The following is a 23,469-nucleotide window of genomic DNA, read 5'->3' on the forward strand; positions in this document are numbered from 1 at the left end:
ATCAGTCAAAAATGGAGGCAAGCCATCACTGGCAGAGTGACCTAATGACCAGGAAGTATAAAAGACACATGGAGTGAAGCCGACACCAGCTTCTGTTTGTTCATGAAGAGCTCTGTGTGAAATTGTATGTTGTTTGTCGGTATGTCAAAAAAACAAAAGAATGAAGGCATCGAAAAAAACAAGCACACTTTTTTAGCCTCCGTGTGGCTTGTTTGGGAGCGGAGCATGCAAAATCGTTTCTTGAGAAACTGACTGTGAGCACTGCGCTCACATGTCTATGCGATTGCTCTGATCCCGATGGGCACTCTTCGAGGAGGCTGAGGTAGAGCCTTCGGTTCCTGGGGCTTGCAAATGGACCTTGCAGAATGTTTAAAGACAGGCTTGTCCCTTTCTCCTACCTTACCTGCCTGGGCCAGCTCTTGTTAGCTGGCTTCGGAAACACACCTTTCAGTGGTTTCTTCCTCCTGTGATGAGAGCTTGACTCGAGCTGTAGATAAGCTGTATAAAGCTTGGCCGGCCGATGATAGCCTCTCCGTCCAGTAAGCTTGACGAGTGCTTTTTACTCCCGGCGTCGCAACCTCCACATCAGGGTCTACTGTTTTACACTGACCTGCACCAAGGTGTCCAGGTCTCGGCCCGCCCCTTTAGCCACAAGACCATGGTGTATTCCAACGTCATGTGGCTTGGGGATCACGCTTATGGAGTCACGCTATAGGTTGAAGAGATGTTAGCAGGCTATTTCTGCCCAGGTGTGGCATCCTCCCTTAAGGCCCCAAAACTACTCACTAAGCCGTTGCGTACTATGTCAGTGCTGGTGGGTAAGGCGTATGCCTCGGCAGGCCAGGCCGCTGATTGTCTGCACAATATGGCGGTGTTACAGGCATACCAAGCCAACCTGCCGCGAGAGTTGGATGTGGGAGACATCATAGGCAGCCAGGTGAAAGAGCTCCGCCATACGGCGGACTTGGCCCTTAGAGCCCCTAAAGAGACTGCTAAGGCCATTGGATGGTCTATGGCCGCCCTAACAGCAACAGATAAACATCTGTCAGAAATTGCTGACAGGGACAAGGCAGTGATGCTGGACACCTCACTTTCACCCTCAGACCTTTTACGTCAACTCTGTTAATTCGGTAGTCAAAAGGATACAGGAAGCGAAGAAACAATTGGTGGCATTCCATTGATATCTCCCACACCGCTCCCATGGGGCTGCTCAGTGGGTGCAGCTCCAACCACAACCCAGCACCTCCCGCGGGGAAGTGCAGAAATGGAGCATTGCGGCACGCTCTCCCCCTGTATGGGATCTGGCGCGGAGCTCTGGTTCGAAGCCCCCTGAGGTGACAGATCTAAGGAGTGTCATCTACAACAAGAGGGTTTTGAACAAAAGGTCCTGACAGGACCTTCTAGGGGGTGACTGAAGAGCGTGTAGCATCTCTGGTGGAAACCAAGCAGGTTCTGTCTATACTATACCCATCCTATACCTATTCTTCTATCTATCCTATACCGATCTACGTCATCTGAACCGCTCTTTAATGAGACTCCAGTTTAAGATGCTGACCTTCAAGCAGGTTGTGTATCAGATCAGATCCGAGGACTAGTTTGTCATGGTAGATCTAAAGGATGAGTACTTTAATATACCCATCCTTCCTTCTCATAGAAAGTTCCTGAGTTTTGCTTTTTGGGGTCGAAGCTTATAAATTTTGGGTGCTTCCATTTGGGCTTGACTTGTAAACCCACACCTTCACGAATTGTGTGGCTGCGGCTCTGGCTCCCTTGAGACTTCAGGACATCCAGATCCTCAATTATATCAATGACTGGTCGATATTAGCTCAAGCAGAGCAGTTAGTGGTCCAGAATCGAGATGTTGTTCTCACTCACATGAAGGAGCTGGGGTTCTGGAGAGAGTTCGACTTGGCAGATTCCTCTGAGGGATATCCTCTCTCAATCAGGGGGCACAATATTTCAACCCCAAACAGAGCCATGGAGTCTGTGGGCCCTGAGGGGGCACAGCATCAAGGGTCAGCCAAGTGCTCCTTTTACAAAAAGTTTGTATGCCGCGAGATGGCGTGTGTTTATTGTGTGGTGCATTCAGTACCAATTTGACCCAGTTCACTGCCCGGTTGGTTCAGTGCTGAAGTTCCTGCAGGAACAGTTCGGAAAAGGGGTTGGCTCCTTCAACCCTTGAAGTCCACGCGTCCGCCATTTTAAAATATCACACCCTCGTGGTAGGGCATTCATTGGGCAGAGACCTGCTCCTTGCACATTTTTTTCGTTGTGTGCGAGCCTTTGGCTAAGGCTTTATGGGGGCACCTTTTAGACTGCGTTCTTGTTGGCTATCTGCTTTCTGATGAGAGTAGGTGATCTACAGGCCCTCTCTGTGGCTCCCTCCTTTCTGGAGTTCACTCCAGGCATGGCCAGTGCCTTCCTGCACCCTAGAGCAGGTTACTGAGGTGCCCTCAGTCGTCCCATGGCCTGGTGGCTCTAGGCATTCAATTCTCCTCCATTTCAGACCCCAGACTAAGAGAAGTTGGTCCGGCTGTGCCTGGTCCGAGCACTGGACTGCTATGTCCACAGGACAAGACTTCAGAGGAAGTCGCCCCTCCGAGAAAAGTGGTCTCCCTGCTCACAAGCAGGCACTCAGCAGATGGATTTTTAATGCTATAACATCTTCCTATGAGTCCTCTGGTTTCCACGCTCCCTGGACTGGTCACTTTGGCGGTATTGGACTCTTGTTTCCATCGCATCGCAACACAGCTCAAGGTTACATATGTAACCCTAGTTCTCTGAGAGAACAAGATACTGCATGTCTATGTCACACTGCCGGTGTCCCTCAAGCACTTCCTTCTCCTTTACAAAAGCTGGCATCGGCTTCATTTTATGTGCGTTTTATACTTCCTGGTCGTGACGTCACCCAGCTGGTGATGGCTTGCCTCTAATTTTGACTGATTGCACAAATTATTTTAAAGCATGGACAACGTGGCCGCATTCCCAAAGTGTTGCGATGCAGCTTTTTGGTTTCTCAGGGCACTAGGGTTACATATGTAACCTAGAGACTTTTCTTTTTGTTTTCATACACACAAATGGCCAGTAAAGCTTTGTGTGTATGTGTGTATGTTTGAGAGGTCAATATTGTGATATATCGTCATACCCTCCCAGGATCTGTGGTTGTTTTCTCAAAAAAGAAAGCTGTAAAGTTCTGTCATCAGTTTTAAGCTCAAACTGCTCCAGTCTGAGAAAACTGGACCTGAGTTACAATAACCTGCAGGATTCAGGAGTGAAGCTGCTCTCTGATGGACTGGAGAATCCACAATGTACACTGGAGATACTGAGGTCAGATTATCACTTACACAGTGTGTTTGCGATTGTTCTTACAGTATAAACATAATAACAGTTAAATTAGCAGAATCCACTTCTGCTTCCAGTCTGGTGCCATCTCTGTCTTTGGTCATGACTGTAAAATAATAGCTTGTCTGGCTAATTGGTCATTATTATAAATGCCAAATCGATATCAACATCCAAACATGTATAACAATAGCATTAACAGTCAGCCATTAATGCAAATAGAGACTGTGTATAAATAGAGTATTAGATTAGATTAGATTAGATTAGATTAGATTAGATTAGATTCAACTTTATTGTCATTGTGCAAGGTACATGTACAGAGTATGAATGGCCACCTGAGTCAAACAGTGGTAGGGAGAAAAGGACCACACATAGTTTCAGATAAATGTTTGTAGGAATCTCATTTGTCATGTTACTTCATAATATTTAAAATATATATACTCATGGGACATGTTGTCATGCAGCGACGAACGGAGGTGAAAGCCGGAGTAGAAGTCGCTGTATGTTTTATGAAATGGAGAGTTATACACTAAAACACACACACACACACACACACACACACACACACACACACACACACACACATGGCAGTCCATAGAAACCCAGAGAGAGAGATATCCGTGGTACACCCCGGAAGGGCGAGGTCCACATAGTCCAGGAGCGAATTCACGGGAGGAAAAGGGGTAATCCGGGTGCGCTTTGGGAGAAAAGCAAGGCAGTGGAGAGAGTGTGGAGTCCTGGCCGGAAGGAACATAAAGGAATACGCATACACTTACGAACAATAACGGACGATAAGTGAGTGATAGTGAGGGGTTTATGTAGGAGCCGCGGATGAGCAATTGATGAGTCCCAGGTGTGTGTGATTGAAACCGGGCGCTTTAGAGAAAGGGGAGGCATGACAGCCGCCAAAGGGGGCGTGGCAGTTGGATTCATGAAACATGTGGCCCATTACTTTTTTAGATTGATCTGGGACTGATTTCATGTATTTATATATGAAATTAAAAAAATGTTAAATGCAGGAAATGTATATTCAAGGTACTTCATCATCTATAACTTATTTACTTTTTGAGCAAGATCAACTTTGAATGATTCACAGTAAAGCTCAAAGTGTCTTCTTTTTAAATATATTTAAATTGTGTATGTAGCCCACTTTTATTCAGGAACTGTTAATATTTAAATGTAGGTACGGAATTTTCAGCTGTGAGTCCCAAAAGAGTTGACGAAGGCTAACGGGATAAAGACTGCTCTTATTTTGTCTCTGCTTACGTCCTGTAATTGGGTCCTAACTGTTGACTCAATGACAACAATCTGGCTAACTTTGGACCCTGCAGGGACTCAGGAGCTGCACTCTAATTTATAGTCCTTAAACTAGGAGCTCTGAAAACTAATCCAACAGTTGCAGTAGCATTAGATTAGTTGGTTGCCCCAATTTTTCCACAAAAATTTGGAAAGTGAGAGGATACCTGAGGAATGGAGAAGGAGTGTGCTGGTACCAATTGTTAAGAATAAGGGAGATGTGCAGACCTGCAGTAACTACAGGGGAATACAGTATCAGTCACACAATGAAGTTATGGTAAAGGGTAGTGGAAGCCAGGCTGAGAGAAGAGGTGACCATTTGTGAGCAACAGTATGGTTTCATGCCGAGGAAGAGCACCACAGGTGCATTATCTGCTTTGAGAATGTTGATGGAGAAGTATAGAGAAGGTCAGAAGGAGTTACATTGTGTGTTTGTGGATTTAGAGAAAGCGAACAACAGGGTGGAGAGAGGAGTTGTGGTATTGTATGAAGAAGTCAGGTGTGTCAGAGAAGTATGTAAGGGTGGTGCAGGACATGTATGAGGACAGTGTGACAGCAGTGTACAGTAGGAATGACAGACTGGTTTAAGGTGGAGGTTGGATTTCAACAAGGATCAGCTCTAAACCCTTTCCTGTTTGCAGTGGTGATGGACAGGTTGACGGACAAGGTCAGACACGAGTCTCCGTAGACTATGGTGTTTGTGGTGATATTGTGATTTGTGGTGAGAGTAGGAAGCAGGTTGAGAAGATCCTGAAGAGGTGGAGGTACACGCTGGAGAGAAGGGGAATGACAGTCAGTAGGAGTAAGACAGAGTACATGTATGTGAAAGGAGGATATACAGGATTAGAAATGAGTTTATTAGAGGGACAGTGCATGAAAGATGTTTTGGGGAACAACTGAGAGAGATGGTTTGGACATGTGCAGAGGATGGACATAGGGTATATCCAAAACCACTATCCGCTACCCCTGATAGATACGAAATTTGAGCTGCTCCATGGAGCCACAGTCTAAAATCGTGTACACCTACCATATAGTTCGCATTTGAGAGTGGGATAAATGGAAGGCAGCATGCAACACGCTGTCATTATGAGTACCTGGTAATGCCGTTTGGCTTCACTAAATGTGCCTGCCCTATTACAGGCTCTGTTGTACGACATGCTGTGGGATATGTTGAACCAATTTATCTTATACAGTATACCTCAGTATACTTGTATACCTCAACGATATACTGGTGTTCTCCAAGTCCGTGGAAGAGCAAATCCATCACATCAATCCATCTGTCCCAGTGAGGTGCCAATGGCAACTGGTTGTATCCATGTGCCTTTTTTTCGGGTTGCCTTAGCCCAGCTGAACCGGATTAACCCATCAAAGAGCAGGAGTTTCCGGCCTTGAATCTGGTCCCCGAGGAATGGTGCCACTGGTTAGAGCAGGGGTAACCAACCTTTTTTACACTGAGTGCTACTTCTTGGGTACCGACTAATGTGAAGGGCTACCAGTTTGATCCACACTTCTGAAATAACAAATTTAATCAATTTACCTTTAATTATGTTATTATTAATAATTAATAATATTCATCTTTGTCAGGGGTCAAACTCAGTTGAACAGGGGCCAAAACTTCAAAAGCACACTTTAGGTCGCGGGCTGAACAGGATAAACATTTATTGAACATACTAAAACAATTTTTTTTTTACATAAATATGAATAAAAGCAGACAGGAATATTATTTCAGAATAAATAAACTTAAACTTTAAATAACTTAAAATATTTTGCTTTCCATAAAAATATATCCTGTCAAAATTATACAAGTTAGAAATATGAACATGCTGCGAAAAGACCCTGAACAAATAAATAAAAATTGTGCTTTTAAATAAACGTTAAAATAACAACAAATCAAAACAATAAAATTTCTTTGCTCTTATGCCATTTTATAAAAATACAAATCTTAAACTTTAAAAAACTTAAAATATTTTGCTCTCCATAAAAATATCTCCTGTCAAACTCTAGACGTTGCACACCATCATGCAGCTCTTCAGAAACTTTTCCTCGGTAAATAACCGGCTGATGTGAGTCTGATTTCTCCTCTTTCACACCAGCTTCACTTTGTGATTTTGCTCTGGTGAAAAAAGTCTGCTGAAATGTCAGATTCTTCTTTAACTCTTCTACTTTCTGTTTATTCTGCTCTGCATTCAGGTTTTTCAGCTTCTGCTTATGTTTTTTCTCGTAGTTCCATCTTAGATTCAATTCCTTAATTACAGCCGCATTCGCTCCAAAAATAAGACACACGTCCGTGTGCCCGTGTGCCTGAGTTTGACACCCCTGATCTATGTGAAGACACTGATCATGTTAATGATTTCTCACAATAATTATCAGCAATGATTTAACAAGGTAGGAAACAGCTATTTTTAGAAAAGGCCCACCGGCGACCTGGTGCCCGTGGGCACCATGATTGTGACCCCTGGGTAGGAGAGTGACGAGATTTCCTTTTTGGTTTGGACCACCTGAACCTAGAATATCTGCCTACAGCCAAATGCCTTAATCCTTGGAAGGCTGCTGGGGCCTATACTTAGGCTAGTTTAATGTCTCCCTCTCTTACATTTACATTTACATTTACATTTGCGGCATTTAGCAGACTCCCTTATCCAGAGCGACATACTCTATTATAGTATCTCTTACTGCTTGGGGTCCAGAAATGGAAAGCATAATGCTCCTATCAGGGTGCATTATGCCTTACATTCCTGGACCCCAAGCAGTAAGAGTTTATCAGTGTTCTGATTTTTCAGCAGTTCTCTCCCAGGCTGTGTTGGTGTGATCTCACAGAGGAAAGCTGTACAATTTTGTCCTCAGTTCTCAGTTTAAACTCCTCCAGTCTGAGAGAACTGGACCTGAGTAGGAATGACCTTCAGGATTCAGGAGTGAAGCTGCTCTCTGCCAGACTGGATAATCCACACTGTACACTGGAGATACTGAGGTCAGATCATCACTTACACACTGTGTTTATGCAATTTAAATTTTTATAGTATGAACCTAATAACAGTAAAATGTAGAGCGACACATCTGTCATATAACAAGAAATCAACAAAATATTCAACTTTTTTCTTGAGTAAAAGACAGGAGGTGAAGCTTGAGGTAGCAGAACTGAAGATGTTGAGATTTCCTTGCCTTGCCTTTCCTTACATTTACTTTGTGCTGCTCTGTGTGACATTACAACCTGCTCATGTTTCACTGTATTCAGATTATTGAACTTGAATTCTGATTCTGCCTGCCTTGTGTTTTCCCTGTTGGATGTTTAGTTCTGTGTATACCTAGCTTTGACTTTGCTATCTGTGCTACTCATGTAGCCACTTTTGTGACATCAACCAAACAATAACAGAATAATAGAATCCAAGAGGGCCACAACGAGAGGTTTTCTCACTGCATATGGAGAGCCACTATCTACATCCAGGAGTCCTTTAATGCTGGCTTTACTTGCCATTCCTCCTCTTCCACAGGGGTAAGATGATTTTTTGTTGAAAAGGGTTAGGTTTCCTCCACCATTGACTACAGAGGACTCAACGCTATCACCATCAAGAACAGGTATCCCTAACCCCTCATGTCCTCTGCCTTTAAACTCCTCCAGGGGGCTACTGTGTTCTCCAAGCTAGAAGTGTGCAACCCATACCACCTTGTGTCCGAAAAGTTGAGGAATGGAAGATTGCATTTAACACCCCCTTGGATCGGTTCGAGTACCTGATCATGTTATTAAGCCTAACCAATACTCCAACCGTTTTCCAGGCACTCGTAAATTAGGTCCTACCAGACATGCTCAATCACATAATTTTTTTGTACCTAGCTGATATCTTGATCTTCTAACTCTCCCTGTAGGAACACACCTATCACATGCATTTTGTGCTCCAAAGCCTGCTACAGAACCATTTGGATGTGAATGCTAAGAAGTGTGAATTTCGTCTGTCTAACACGTCCTTCCCAGGTTTCAAACTCTCACCCAGTATAAAAACAGATGGACCCAGCATGGATTAAGCAAGGCTACAGTTCATCTGCTGCCCCCTCCACAAGTTGACTTTCACCCACCATACATTTTTTTAGAGGTTTGAGACTGATCATGCATTTTTGAAAATTAAAGACTTGTTTATGTTCACCCTTGGACAACCTCACCCTAGAAAAGTCACTGGTTAGAAGGGGTGGGTTGAAGTATCCTTCATCATATGGACTGATCATCATAATCTGTGGGCGGCTAAGTGGCTCAATCTACGTCAGACCCTGTAACAATAGTTGGCTTTAGTAGCTCTTCACCATATGGAATAGTTTGCTGACTCAGGGTGCTGACCCACTAAAGGCTGCCCGATTAGAGACAGAATGAATACGCACTTGCTTTCAGGAAATAACCCATTTTTGTTACCACTTGATTACCATGAAGTTTTATGCAGACGAATTATCAGATGATACAAATGGATGCATCTGGGTAAGATTATGGTTGTGGTTTTCTATAAATTGGAAATATTGAAACAGCTATGAGAATACATAATAATTATCATAAACTATAACAATCAGAATATTGAAAATAAAGCAGCATAACAACCAAAGTAAACATGAAAGATATTATGAAATTAGTAGCTGTTTTTCATATTATACATATTATGAAATACCTTTTAAAAATAAATAAAGCAGCCTCTAAACTCATAATTTGCAGTGCGCATTTGTAATGTGCAAAGCATGAAAGCGCCACTGGCTTACAAATGTGCATGCACCTTACAGGTCTTGAATAACATTTAACCCACAATAAAGAAATAATTACATTGAACTTACTTAAAAAAAAAGTGGATGTGCTAATGCGTATGTGCTAATTTTCTAAAGCGTATGTGCTAATGCTAAGAAGCTACACACATTATATATATATATATATATATATATATATATATATATATATATATATATATATATATAAAATTATATTTATTGCCAGAAAAAGTTATCTAATGGGAATGCACACATACATGTGTATATATAATGTATATGTATATCGTTACATCGTGGGCATAATCACTCATTTACAAGCAAACAAGTTCCCATTTCGCATGCAATTAAGAAATGCAAATTAGTTATGCTTTCACGCACAACACCCGTGGCAACTTTAACATCCTTCTCCACATTCCGATATCTTCAATGATAGTCTCTGTGAGGTTCTAGACACTGATTTGCTCACGCCAGGTGCTCTATGTATGCATTTGCCTCAATGTCAAAGCGCAAGGATTTCAATCGAGCTGGTAAAGTGAAACCAACCTGTAGCCTTTTTTACAAGCACATTTGGGACTCTTACATCTTGTCATATGACCTGGGGTTCTAGAACAGGAAGGCTAAAAACCTTTCCCAGCAGCACTCGCTTGATGACAAGGGGGCAGACAAGCTGACACTCTTGGGTCCTTAACCCTCTGTGCTCCAGGGGTGCCATATGATGGCTGAGCCAAGCTGGGATATGCAAGGATTAAATTTCACTGTGGTCTAATGTATATGTGACAAATAAAGGCTATTCTATAAAAGACCTTCTACCACCATTCTATTGGTGATTGACCGCTTCTCAAAGGTGGCCTATTTCACCCCTTCCCGTTACCATCCAAGAAGATGAAGATGCTCCAGCAAGTGTTTCACTCTCATGGTTTCCCCTGCAACATTGTATCTGACCCTTAGTTAGCAACTATATTCAGGAGAGAATTCTGTTATTTCTTAGACATCAACATCAGCCTGGTTTTTGGCTTTAACCCACAGACCAACGGGCAGGTCGAGTGACTCATCCAGGAATTGAAGACAGGACTTTGCATCCTGTGCTCAAAAGACCCAATGTCCTGGTCCTCCAAACCAATCTGGGAGGAGTACACACACAACTCCTTTCCGTCCACAGCCACAGGTTCAGGCCCTTTTCAGCCCGCCTTGGAGTACCAACCACCTCTGTTCTTTACCCACGAGCCAGAGGCCTTGCACTGGTGAAACATTGCCATTGCATATAGAGGATGGCACGTGCCATGCTCCTCAGGTCCACCCAAAGTTATGCCCAATTAGTAACCCTTCATCAGGCTCTTGCTCATTTCCATGGTGGCCATCCAGCCTACTCCTTGATTCCCCTACTTTGCCTTCCCCAGGATTATTAGATTTGCCTTTTGGATTCTAATTCTGCCTGCCCTGTTTTTACTGTTGGATATTCCATTCCATTGCTCACTGTGCTACTTGAGTAATCACTTTCCACCCACTGCCATTAAAAGCTATTTTAACATATTTCCTGTTTGCATCCTGAATTTGTCTGTGTGTGTGTGTGTGTGTGTGTGTGTGTGTGTGTGTGTGTGTGTGTGTGTGTGATCTCAGTGTTCTGATTTATCATCATTTCTCTCCCAGGCTGTGTGAGTGTAATCTCACAGAGGAAAGTTGTAGAATTCTGTCCTCAGTTCTCAGTTCAAACTCCTCCAGTCTGAGAGAACTGGACCTGAGTGGGAATAACCTGCAGTATTCAGGAGTTAAGCTGCTCTCTGCTGGACTGGAGAATCCACACTGTACACTGGAGATACTGAGGTCAGATCATAACTTTCACAATGTGTTAATTATTATTTTTTATTTCCAGTAAAACATTTTACCTAATACTACTGTTGGAATGGGTAATAAATGATATACTGAAGGATTCAAATACATGTACAGCCAGACAGACAGACAGACAGATAAAATTTACAAAACTGAGAACACCCCTTACATTTGAGCAACCATTTCATCATATCTTTTCAAGGGACAATGCTATAGAAATTAGGTTTGTATACATTTTAGTCAATGTGCAGCTTCTTTAGCAGTACAGATTTACTGTTATTTTCAGAGAACAGTAAATCTGTACTGCTAAAGAAGCTGCACATTGACTAAAATGTATACAAACCTAATTTCTATAGCATTGTCCCTTGAAAAGATATGATGAAATGGTTGCTCAAATGTAAGGGGTGTTCTCAGTTTTGTAATTTTATTTATTTTTTGATTTTCTTATACTGGGGATGTTCAACATGCCACCTCATGGCAAAAAACTCTTAGAGGATTTGAAAATTTGAATTTTGCTGTACATGAAGATGGCTCAAGCTATAAGATCTGTAACACCCTTAAACTGAGTTACAGTGCAGGGGTCATAGGGTCAAATTCTTCAAGATGGGTCCAAGTCATAAACAGACCTTGCAAGGGTCCAACAATGCTGATGCAATGCTGTGCATCACGTGCAGAAGCTGCTTCAAAAACAGACACGAGTGCTGCCAACAATGCTTTAGAAGTTGCAGAAACGGAATGTCTGCTTGTAAGTGATCAGACCATATGCCGCACAATGTCGGTTTGCAGGCCGTTCTCCCAGAAGGAAGCTAGCTAACCCTAACCCAACCCAACAATTTGCTGAACACAACCTGGTCATGGTCTGAGGCTGAAACTGGGCTGAATGGCAGTTTTCCAACATAATAATGACCCCCATCCCACCACCAAGGTGTCAATACTGATGACAGTAAATCTGTACTGCTATACAAGTTGCACACTAACTACTCTAAAGTATATGCAAGTTTAATTTCTATAGTGTTGTCTGTCAAGAAGATCCATCCATACGGAATGTGAGGGGCGTACTCACTTTTGTGAGATAGATAGATAGATAGATAGATAGATAGATAGATAGATAGATAGATAGATAGATAGATAGATAGATAGATAGATAGATAGATAGATAGATAGATAGATAGATAGATAGATAGATAGATAGATAGATATCATTTCTCTCCCAGATTGTGTGTGGTGATCTATAATTGTTGATCTCTCTACAGGCTGGAACGCTGCAGTATTACAGATGAAGGTTATGCTGCTCTGGTTTCAGCTCTGAGGTCAAACACCTCATCACACCTGAGAGAACTGAATCTGAAACACAATAAACCAGGAGACTCAGGAGTGAAGCTGCTCTCTGATCTACTGAAGGATCCACACTGTAAACTGGAGACACTACAGTGAGTTACTGACACACACACAAACTTTAAGGAATTTGATGATTGATTCTGATGAGAATATGAACAAATGTGAATATTCTGCTCCTTGCTCCTTTTTTACAGATATAAACAGCGGTGCTCTTGATCTGATCTATGTCTCATACAAAAGATTATGAGGACAAACTCTTACAATAAAAGATCATGATAAACAGTAGTGAGAGCTGAAAGCTGAAACTGAGGTCTTCCCTTTCTCATGTAGTGAGAACCAGATGGTGTGCAATGTCAGGACTTTTTCTAGTTGTTTATGAAAATGTTGCATCTGAGAACTTCCACAGAATAATCATGAATCCCTTTTTATTACCAGCAAAACAGAAACTTTTATTGCACATGTTCTGTAATTCAATTTCATTTAAATCTTTTGAATATATTATGTTTACATTACATTACATTTAAAACACATAATAATTTAGAAGATAAATAACAGATATATCTTCTATTATTATTTCAATGCAGTAACTTGGTGCACTGCTTGGTCATTAGATCGTATGACCAAGCAGTCGGAGAAGTTTAGGATAGATCTTCAACATTGTATAGGCCTAACTAAGGTTACACAGATATTAAAGGATTATGTGAAACAAGTGTGAGGTCCTCTTCATATAAAAAAACACACCTGCACATATTCAGTGTATATACTAAACTTGTGAGTAATCATAATATAATAAATGCTGCCTATTTGCTTAACCTGTTAGCCTTTACCCCTGCTTTTGGGACTCAAATCTAAAAATGACCTAAATAATCTAAATTTAAATGTTAACAGTTCCTAACAAACATGGCATATATACACAATTTATGGCCATTCATACCGACCTCATTGATATTGGTAGCCGGCCATTCAAATGGATAGGAGCGTGGCAATCAATATGACTATAAATATGCAAACACACACACACACGGTTTAAGCAATTCTCTTAAACAATACATCTCTAAATGGTTCGGAATGTTTGCGAGGATCGGCATCTTCTTCTTTGAAGGTCTTTAATCTTCATATGGTGAGACGGGACTGGAGCTGGCGCAACCTCGGGATGCCTCAGGATGGGTAAAAAGAGAGTACACAGTAAAATGAAACAACGTTCCTCCAGAACCCTGATGCTACATATAACAATAATCACAGAAACAAAAAACAAAGGGCTAAAGAATAGTAAGTGTCCTCACCTTGCACCAGTTCTGATGCCAGTGATTCCAAAGAAACTGAATCTGAGGATGATTCTCCTGCTGGAGCTACAGGTGTCTCCAGTTATGTTGGTCTGTCAACTACCACATTAATCTTTATGAACATTTTATTTTTATTATTTTAATTCATAATTATGCCAAATTGTGTTCCAGATCTCTGTTCTGGCACAGAGGTGGTGGAATGAACTTTAGTGGATTACTAAAGTATGTATTCTTCTCTACAGAGAATGACAGTGAGGCAGAAATTGAAAACCCACGGAAAGGACAAAAAGTGTGCTGGTCACAGGCTGAAGTTACAGCTGTAATGAAACATTTTAAGGCACAAAAACAAAGGAAAACTGGCAGCAATGAAAGAGTGGCAGCAGTGTAAGACATCTGAGGAGCCTGTTTTGGCAGGGTGCAATGCACAAATCAGCAGAATTTAAGAAATCGAGGAATTCGCTTGAAAAGGAAAGGCCAATATAAGTGATGTTACATCATGGGTCTCATTTGATGCCATTTAATTAAGATTATTACTTTGGTTGTTAATTTTGTTATTTTTATTCTGTAGTCCAAAACTTGTGGTCTAAAACTTGTTGTATGGTACGAGTATATACTAAGACTTCACTGTAGAAATCTGGATGTTTAACTGTTCTTTAAAAAGGTATTTTGCCAAAAAAATTACACTTTCTTCTTTTCTTTTCCTCTGTTTTAAACCTGTTTGACTTTCTATCTTCAGTGGATATCTATATGTTCTGTTGTGTATTGTGTTTAAGGTCTGGTACTCCACCAAAAAATCATGTCATATTTCCAACTCTGTTGTGTGTATTGAAAGATGTAAGTGAGATTTGTCATCTGTAGGAAATATATATATAGTTTTTTTTATCACAGTAGGGCTTTGGAAAGGTGTGTCCCCATAACCCACAACCCTACTGGTTTGGGCATCAAAGTCCTCCTTCAACACAGAAACCAGTATAGGGGTGTGTGTGTGTGTGTGTGTGTGTGTGTGTGTGTGTGTGTGTGTGTGTGTGTGTGTGTGTGCGTGTGTGTGCGTGTGCGTGAGTGAAAATGCTTTACTATATTGAAAGAAATACATTGAGGAAAACGAACGTGTGTATATAAGTATGTGTGTGTGTAAGTATGTTCTCATTTATGTTACTTTTGGGTACATTTACCAGAGTACACACCGGTAAAATGAGGACCACTTTGACAATTAACATAAAATTTTATGTCTTCATTTGTTTGACTATATTGATATTGACAAAATGCTCTAAAATGGTGTCTAAGCTTAAAATCTCATGTCCCAAGGAAAATATTCTTATGGGCAGAGTAACAACACAGACTTGAACATCTGCATGGAGATGCTATTTTACATCTGTAAGTTACAATATATCTCCCTTTACAGTTTTATACCATAGTATAGATTTTATTTTCAGTTTGTTTTTATAAGATAAATGCTTGAAAAGTAAGTGTGTGTATGCGTGTGTGTGTGTGTGTGTGTGTGTGTGTGTGTGTGTTTTGTTGAGATTGGAATGGCCGGACATCAATATGAATGGTCATGACTATAAAACAATAGCTTGTCTGGCTACCTGGTCATCAATATAAATGTCAAATCAATATCAATATCCAAACATGTAGAACAAAAGCCTTTAATGGTCAGCAGGTCGTTAATATGCAGACTGTATGAATAGAGTATGAATGATCACCTGAGTTTAGCAGGTGGCTCTTGAACAGGGTGAGGGAGAAAAGGATCAGACATAGTCTCAGATAAATAAAACTTTCTTTCGGCTTCTCCCATTAGGGGTCCCCACAGTGGATCATTCACATGTTTGATTCGGCACATTTATTTTTTTTTTTTTTACACTGGATGCCCTTCCTAACGCAACCCTCCCCATTTATCTGGGCTTGGGACCCGCACTAAGGCTTGCGCAACCCTAAGGGCTGGGGTTGGTTTCCTGACTGGGGAATCGAACCCAAACCGCAGCGGTGAGAGCGCTGCATCCTAACCACTAGACCACCAGGGAACCTACATAGTCTCAGATAAATGTTTGTAGGAAACTCATTTGTCATGAAAATCTTTATAAAATTTAAAATATAAACTCATGAGACATGTGGCTTTACTTTTCTGGATTGCCCCAGTACTGATTTTATGTATTTTTATATGAAATAAAAAAAATGTTCAATGCAGGAAATGTATATCCATGGCACTTCATCATCTATAACTTATCTTTTTAAAATAGCAATTTGTAGAAAAGCTCAAAGTATCTTCTTTCCAACGATATCTAAACTGTGTATGTAGCACATTTTTATCAGGAACTGTTAACATTTAAATTTAAGTAGGGCATTTTAGCTGTGAGTCCTAAAATGTGGGCTGGGTGGGGCAGGGAGGGGTGAACCAGACATAGTCTCAGGTAAATGTTTGTAGGAATCTCATTTCTCATGATATCTTTAGTCAATTTAAAATATAAACTCATGAGACATGTGACTTTTAACCCATTAGTTTTCTTGAATGCTCCAGGATTGATTTCATGTATTTATATATGAAGGAAAAAAATGTTAAATTCAGGATTGTTTTTTCACTGTATTTCATCAACTATAACTTTCTATAACTTGTATTTTGAGCAATATCAACTTAGAACTTTTAAATAGTGTGTAGCTCACTTTTATCAGGAACTGTTAACATTTAACGTTAGGGAGGGCATTTTTTCAGCTGTGAGTCCCAAAATCTGTGCCAAAGGCTAACAGGTTAAGGATGGCGGAAGAAATTACTTATGCATATAAATGAATAGACAGAATCAGATTAAAATAAATGTAATAAATGTATAATATAATCAAATAATTTAAAAAAATCTAATTATTTACAGCCATTAGAATTTGTTTCTAACTTCAAACATTATATTCGCAGTTTTGCAGTATCTGTGTACAGATAGTGCTGCCGCCCAAAACCCCCACCACCCCACCCCTAATTCACCAACACTTAGTGTGAAAAAAGAGAGAGACAGAGGGAACAGCACAGTATAGTAATGCAGATCATAGTTTATGGTCTATGCACTATAGGAAACACTGCATGAGGAACACACATCAGTGTATATGACTTTGAAAAGCACATATTTCTTCCGAAAAAGCAGAGGAATAGATGTTTAAATTTATTAAAAGGAGCTATGATTTTATTTAATAAGTCCCATAAAGATGTGTGAAAACATGCAAACTCGCCTGCTTTTTGTGGAGGTTTTATTTGTTTAAATTAGTTGTTTCTGTCAGGAACTTCAGGACATGATCAGAGGCACGGCCAGATTATTTTGTCAGTGATCTTGCGGGTGACTAGGTGAGGGAGGACCGAAATGCAGGATGCCACAGGAGTAAGGAGTTAAAATACTGGAGAGGCACGATACTTCTAGGACATGAGGAAAGTCGGGTGCCAGCAGCAGTCATAGCGGGACTTGAAGCGAACGACCACCAGGTAGAACGCCTTGGAGGTCAGGAAAGGCCGGATGAAGTGTGGAGCGAGCCGCAAGGTGGCTGCCCCAAGCACTTTCCTGCCGATGTGATGAGGCAGAGCAGTGCTCTCTGCGGAGGTCTGAGGTGGAGCGATGCCCTCTGCGGAGGTCTGAACCACGTCGTCAGCAAAACCCAGATTAATCTGTCAGGAACTTCAGAACACGATGCACAGCCATATTGTTTTGTCAGGGATGGCTGGCGGGAAAGACCCAAAAGCTGGATGCCACCAGAAGAACAGTACCAGGTAAGGAGGAGTAGCACAGGCAGGATAGAGATAATGTCAGAATGCTTTTGAACAATCTTAATGCTTAATGCTGAACATCCGGGGCGCCGGAAACGCGAAGCTGGGGGTGGATCTGGGAGAGGAATGCAAGTCTAAAAACAGTCAGAGGTCAAGAGTCGTAGAACCGAGCAATAGAGGAAATTCCAATCCAAAATCTAGGGCAGGCAAAAGGTCTGAAAAACCGGGAGAACGAAACCGAAACTAAAATTTTCTACGAGGGGAAAAGGGAGGCTGGAAGGTCTCAAATGAAGTGGGGAGCCGAACAAGACAATCTGGCAGCAAGCGCAAGCAGCCGGCGTCTATTTATACAGAAACTAGATGGCCAGCATTCCGGGGCCAACGGCTGCAAGATGGCGCCGAACTGGAAGCGGCTGTCGTGACCGCGGAAATGTTCCTGCAACTGGCTGACAGTTTTTCCTATTTTTTATTTGTATTTTTTTGGGGGGAGAGAGATCCATCTGTAGTATTATCGGTTCTGTAGTGCATCTGAGCACCACCCACACAACAGTTACAGGTTAAGGTGAAGTTATGAGAGGAAAATGGAACGGAAATGTGTTCTGCTTACAATGAGAACACACACTATTTAGATGAGTAATAATAATTTAAATTACTACTACTACTTGTTACATTTATTTTATTTTAAAAAAATATGTTTTAAAGTATCAGAACATTTGTATTAATTATCAGAACATTTATTTTTTGTTGAGATTTATTCTTTATTCGATAAAAAAAAAAATTCAGTGGCAAATACCATAGACTTATATTTCTGGCATATTTTCATATTTTATTGTAATTTGTTTTATCCATTATTATTATAGTTATTATTGTTATTTTTTATTTATTAGTATATTTTATTAATCAATTTTGATTAATCAGTATAGCCAAAGAAAGTGATAAATTATAATCAGTATATCAAGTCAAGTCAAGTTTATTTCTATAGCGCTTTTCACAACAGACATTGTCTCAAAGCATCTTTACAGAAATCAACAGTTAAAGTGAATGGTGTGTATTTACCCCTGATGAGCAGCCGTGGCGACTGTGGCGAGGAGCCACAGAGCAACTCATAAAATAGCTTAACATTTGTGATCATCACAGATCCAACACCAGCTTCTCAATGCCAGAGCCTTTAAACACTCCAGGAGGTCCAATGTCAAAACTCCATACATGTAGTGGGATCCAGCTGGCACTGGTATGTCTCTGGGTGGTACGGGAAGTTTGTGAGCTCGGCATCTACCGTAATTTCCGGACTATAAATCGCACCCATATATAAGCCGCACCCACTGAATTTGACAAATATTTTTATTTAAAACAAAAATAAGCCACACCTGTCTATAAGTCTACACTAAAACTAATATACTTTACACAGACTTTAACGAAAGACAGTGTCTGTTACCCGGTGTAACGGGTGAAATATGTTGTGCTTCCTTTAAGAGCATAGCGGTATTTTGGGAATAACCTGGCACTGCATTTTTCCGCTATTACTGCATGTGTGGAGACCGAGGAATGTGTCCTTACTGTTTTCTAATGCTCATTTCTAAGTTTCTTTGACTAACCCGTAACGCTGTTGCCAAGAAAAACAAAAAAGCACGAGTTTTGGAAACCTATCTGTGCTTATATGATTTCTGTTGTAACTGGAGTTAGCGAGCTCTCCCTTCACCCAGACTCAATGCGCTACAATGGCTTGTATCTAAACAGTAGCCTACCAAGAAAGTAATTGTTCACTGTCTTCCTCCTTCCTTTCACAACAATTTCTCTCTGGAGTTTATCTTTTGGCATCGTCGTACGTTTAAAAATCTCCATAGGTGGAAGTTTTTTCTCCTGAAGCCGTGCAGCTCAGAACACAGGTGAGGTGCGTTTTTTTGTTTCCGATCGAAAATTTCATTGGTCTAATGTTATGCGGTTCATTGTTTAACCCCCTGAGTTCAAAACGTGGAAAAAAGTAGCGGCTTATAGTCTAAAAAATACGGTACTTTTTTAAAGGTCCATGATCTTCATGAGGTGGGACGTGACTGGAGCTGGAGCAACCTTAGGATTCCTCGGGATGGGGAGAGAAAGAGAAGCAGTGGAGAGGAATTAGCGTAGCTGCTGTTCATGATATTAACAGCACAAGTTGATAATGTGCATGTGATCAGATGTTCTGGAGCACAAGGTTATGATGTGAGACGTGTTATGTGTAGGCTTTGCTAAAAAAAAAAAATGTTTTAATCTACACTTAAACTGGGAGAGTGTGTCTGAGCCCCGAACACTGTCAGGAAGACTATTCCAGAGTTTAGGAGCTAAATGTGAAAATGATCTACCACCTTTAGTGGACTTTGCTATTCTAGGAACTACTAGAAGCCCAGAGTTTTGCCAAGAGTGTGTATGTATGTTTGTAAGTGTGTGTGTGTGTGTGTGTGTGTGTGTGTGTGTGTGTGTGTGTGTGTGTGTGTGTGTGTGTGTTTGCTTTACTATATGCAAACAAATACATACAGTGAGGAAAACAAATGTGTGTGTTAAGTGTGTGTGTGAACATGCTTTACTATATTAAAAACTGTGAGGAAAACAAGTGTGTGTGTGTGTGTGTGTGTGTGTGTGTGTGTGTGTGCGTGTGTGTTTGGAACTGCTGCTGTAGGACACTGGGGATGTCGTAGCTGAAGTACAACCCAAATAACACTATTATATTGAAAAATAGCACCATAAAGCGATAATAACCTACACACACACACACACACGCACGCACGCACACACACACACACACACACACACACACACACACATTGAGTAGAATCTAGAGTCAGAATGCTATGGTTTGATACACCACCCTACACAGTGTCCTACACATGTCAGTGGTGTGGGACCCAATCCACCCCTGTCCTCTACACAGCTACACTACACACAGTAAATCACACTGATTTGTTGTGACACATTCAACACAAACACTACAGTAGTGCACTACATAGGCTACAAAATAAGGGTTAAGGGCCGTGCTCAAGGGCCCCAAGAGAGGCATGTTGGAGATACTGGGATTAGGGGTGTAGGGTTACACCCCTAATGTGCTATCATATAGCACTATGCAGTAAAAAATAATATTGTGTCGGAACTCAGAACCCGTCTCTGAGCAGACACATCACGGGTGGATTCTTTGTTCCAGTTAATTCCCAATGTAGCACTCTTAACCTAATAAAATGAAATGAAATGGACCTCAAAAGCCAATGAAAATCTTCAGTCTTGGAAGAGAAAGAGCAAAAACTTTTTTATTCCAGACACGTTCTGATGAGCCCATAGAAGGTGGTCACTTCATCACATCAAAATGATCAAGCGCACACACACTTTGCACACACTCATTTTTATACCCTGGTGTTACATGACACCTTTACTTTTTTCTATTTTCTTCATCCTAGAAAAGTCCCCTTCCTGTAATTCCATATTTGGGGTTTCCTGTTCCCCCATTACCCTTATTTACGGCCTTTTCTCTATGTCACTTAAGAAAAGAATGTGTATACAACTTTCACCCCCTCTGGTACAGCCAGGCACCGCTTCCTCCTGCTCTCAGGTTTTTATCTTCCCTACATCTACTCTGTGTAAGTGTTTTGCTTTTATAATGCTATTTGCTATTCCATTTTTATTAAATCAAGCTATATTATTTTACTTAAATTGTCTATTTGTATATGTTTAACTACATTATTCTACGTGGTTATGTTAGTGTCTAGGTCATACTTCATTTATATTATCTGAACTGACTGTTGCATAATGTGTTAAGCTTCACAACTATAATGATTGTAAGCTTATTACTTTTGTTGTTACATGCACATATTAATTGTATGTTTTTAGTTATTGTGATCTCTGTTTGTTTCTTTTATTCATCTCCAACTTACAGACATCCTGGGACATCTCTTAGGAGCATTCTTCACTAACAGCATCGTAAATCTCACCTCTTCTCTGCACAATAAACATGCTTAAGCCTTGTATGTTGCAGTCGATTCTTTTTCTCTCTTGTCTATCCAACACACTCATAACACCAGTCAGACTCTACTCTACTCTATTTATTAATATCTGATCGCTATTGTGAATTATACTTGGAATACAGAGACTACATGAGACTGATTAAAACACAGAAGCTAAAATAGGTTTTAATCAAGCTGCTTCTATTGTATCTAATAGGTTCTATACTAATTATTAGCTCAATTTATTATTAGTTGGATTAAAACACACTCTAGATAAGGTTAATTCAAACATTTTTCTCGACATCAATTGCAAAGATAAACTCTGATCTCAGTGGAGCTCAGAGGCATTAGTGCATCTCAGGAAATTACTGTCAAACAATCAAACGTATTTATCCATGCTAACGGAAAATCATTTGGCAAATTATCTTGTTAAGAGGATGTTTGCCAATATTTATTTTTTGCTTTAAAACTATTAAAAAATAAACGTTTAAATGTTTAAATTATTAACAAACTCAACATAAATGTCTGACCATGTGGATATCACCTGTAATAAATTGCAGCCTTTTGCAATTAAATAATTGCCCAAGTCCATATTGCAAATAATTATTGCATTAATTATTGGATTAATTGTGCAGCACTAATCATTCTGAATATACTGTGCATATGTTAATCATACACAAAGTAAAATATCAAATATTTGGTTTGAATATTATTCACTAAACATGCGAAATGATTTGCCATTAAGGAAGACTCCCAATTTTACTGCTTCCTTTTGCACACAAAAACTAAACTAGTAAGGGTTTAGATAAAGCTTTGGTCTACGCATCTAAACATAATGTTTTCCATTTTCTAAACTTTGTTTCGGTGAGTTATTCATGTTAAATTTTAAAGAACACAAACTATTAATTAACATAATTTCATTCATTTATCAGCTTGACAAAGACGTCATCCCTTTTATGGAAGACCGGGATCTGGCTAAATACATTTCTTTGTACGTAGCCCAGGCTACGCTTCTATATTACTACTTTCCCCAAGGAGCAGCTACAAAGTGATAATGACACAGATGATAAAAAAGACAATGATGAGGTAAAAGAGTTAAATGATGATGATGATGATGATGATGATGATAATGATGATGATGGAGATATTCTGCAGCTGGATGCTGATGATCTTAAGAAAGAGGACGATTTTGGTCAACCAAGTGGTGATGAGCATAATCTTCTGCTATATGAGCGAGAGGAGGAATCCCTAAATATTGTCATGGAAGGAGGGAAACTGGACGGCCCCTTATTATAAATCACTGACTCTCATGGTATCACAGGTCCTCACTACATCACTGATCACTACTCTAGTGTAGCAGATCAAATGCAGCTTAATATCTGATCTATCTGACCAGGAAGTTACATTCGGTCCAGGTGACACTGAACATCCAAGTGACAACAATAACAGACAGAACCATATGATTTTGATGTCATGCTCCGACAACAGCCACCCTCCATGTCTCATGTGTCCAGTGAAGAACTTTCACTACAGCCACCCTCCATGTCACACATGACCAGTTTTTGAATAATGATTTGAATAATGTCTCTGCTGTACAATCAGAATTCAGTAATAAGTGGAGAAACATTGTTAGGCTTCTTTATTGTTTCTGACTGAATCTGACTGACTGAATTGTTTATATATTGTGTTGTCTATATACTTGTACATTATAGTATGTCTTACTCGTCTATTCTTTTATATATTTGCATTTATTATTTAATTTTTTTTATGCTGCTGTAACAAAGAAATTTCCCCACTGTGGGACGAATAAAGGTTTATCTTATATTATCTCTTATCTTATCTTAATAATGAGTCTGCAGCAGAGCCACTGATAAACGAGTACAACTACAGCACATCTTTAGATATTTTCACGCTGTTCTTAGTGAGGTGTACAGCTCTGCAGCTTCAAAAG

The 23,469-nt window shown here is 40.3% G+C and overlaps 1 protein-coding gene across 1 annotated transcript in view; it reads left to right on the forward strand.

The window, feature by feature from the left end:
- Nucleotides 1–23,469, forward strand: part of LOC124385133 (NACHT, LRR and PYD domains-containing protein 12-like) — a 281,935-nt gene that overhangs the window by 11,376 nt on the left and 247,090 nt on the right. Inside the window, exon 5 of the mRNA XM_046848282.1 lies at nt 11,017–11,190. Within this exon, the coding sequence (XP_046704238.1) occupies nt 11,017–11,190 (174 nt within the window). The remainder of the gene's footprint in view (nt 1–11,016; nt 11,191–23,469) is intronic.

This window comes from Silurus meridionalis, chromosome 4 (assembly GCF_014805685.1).
Source record: "Silurus meridionalis isolate SWU-2019-XX chromosome 4, ASM1480568v1, whole genome shotgun sequence".
NCBI classification, from domain to species: domain Eukaryota; kingdom Metazoa; phylum Chordata; class Actinopteri; order Siluriformes; family Siluridae; genus Silurus; species Silurus meridionalis.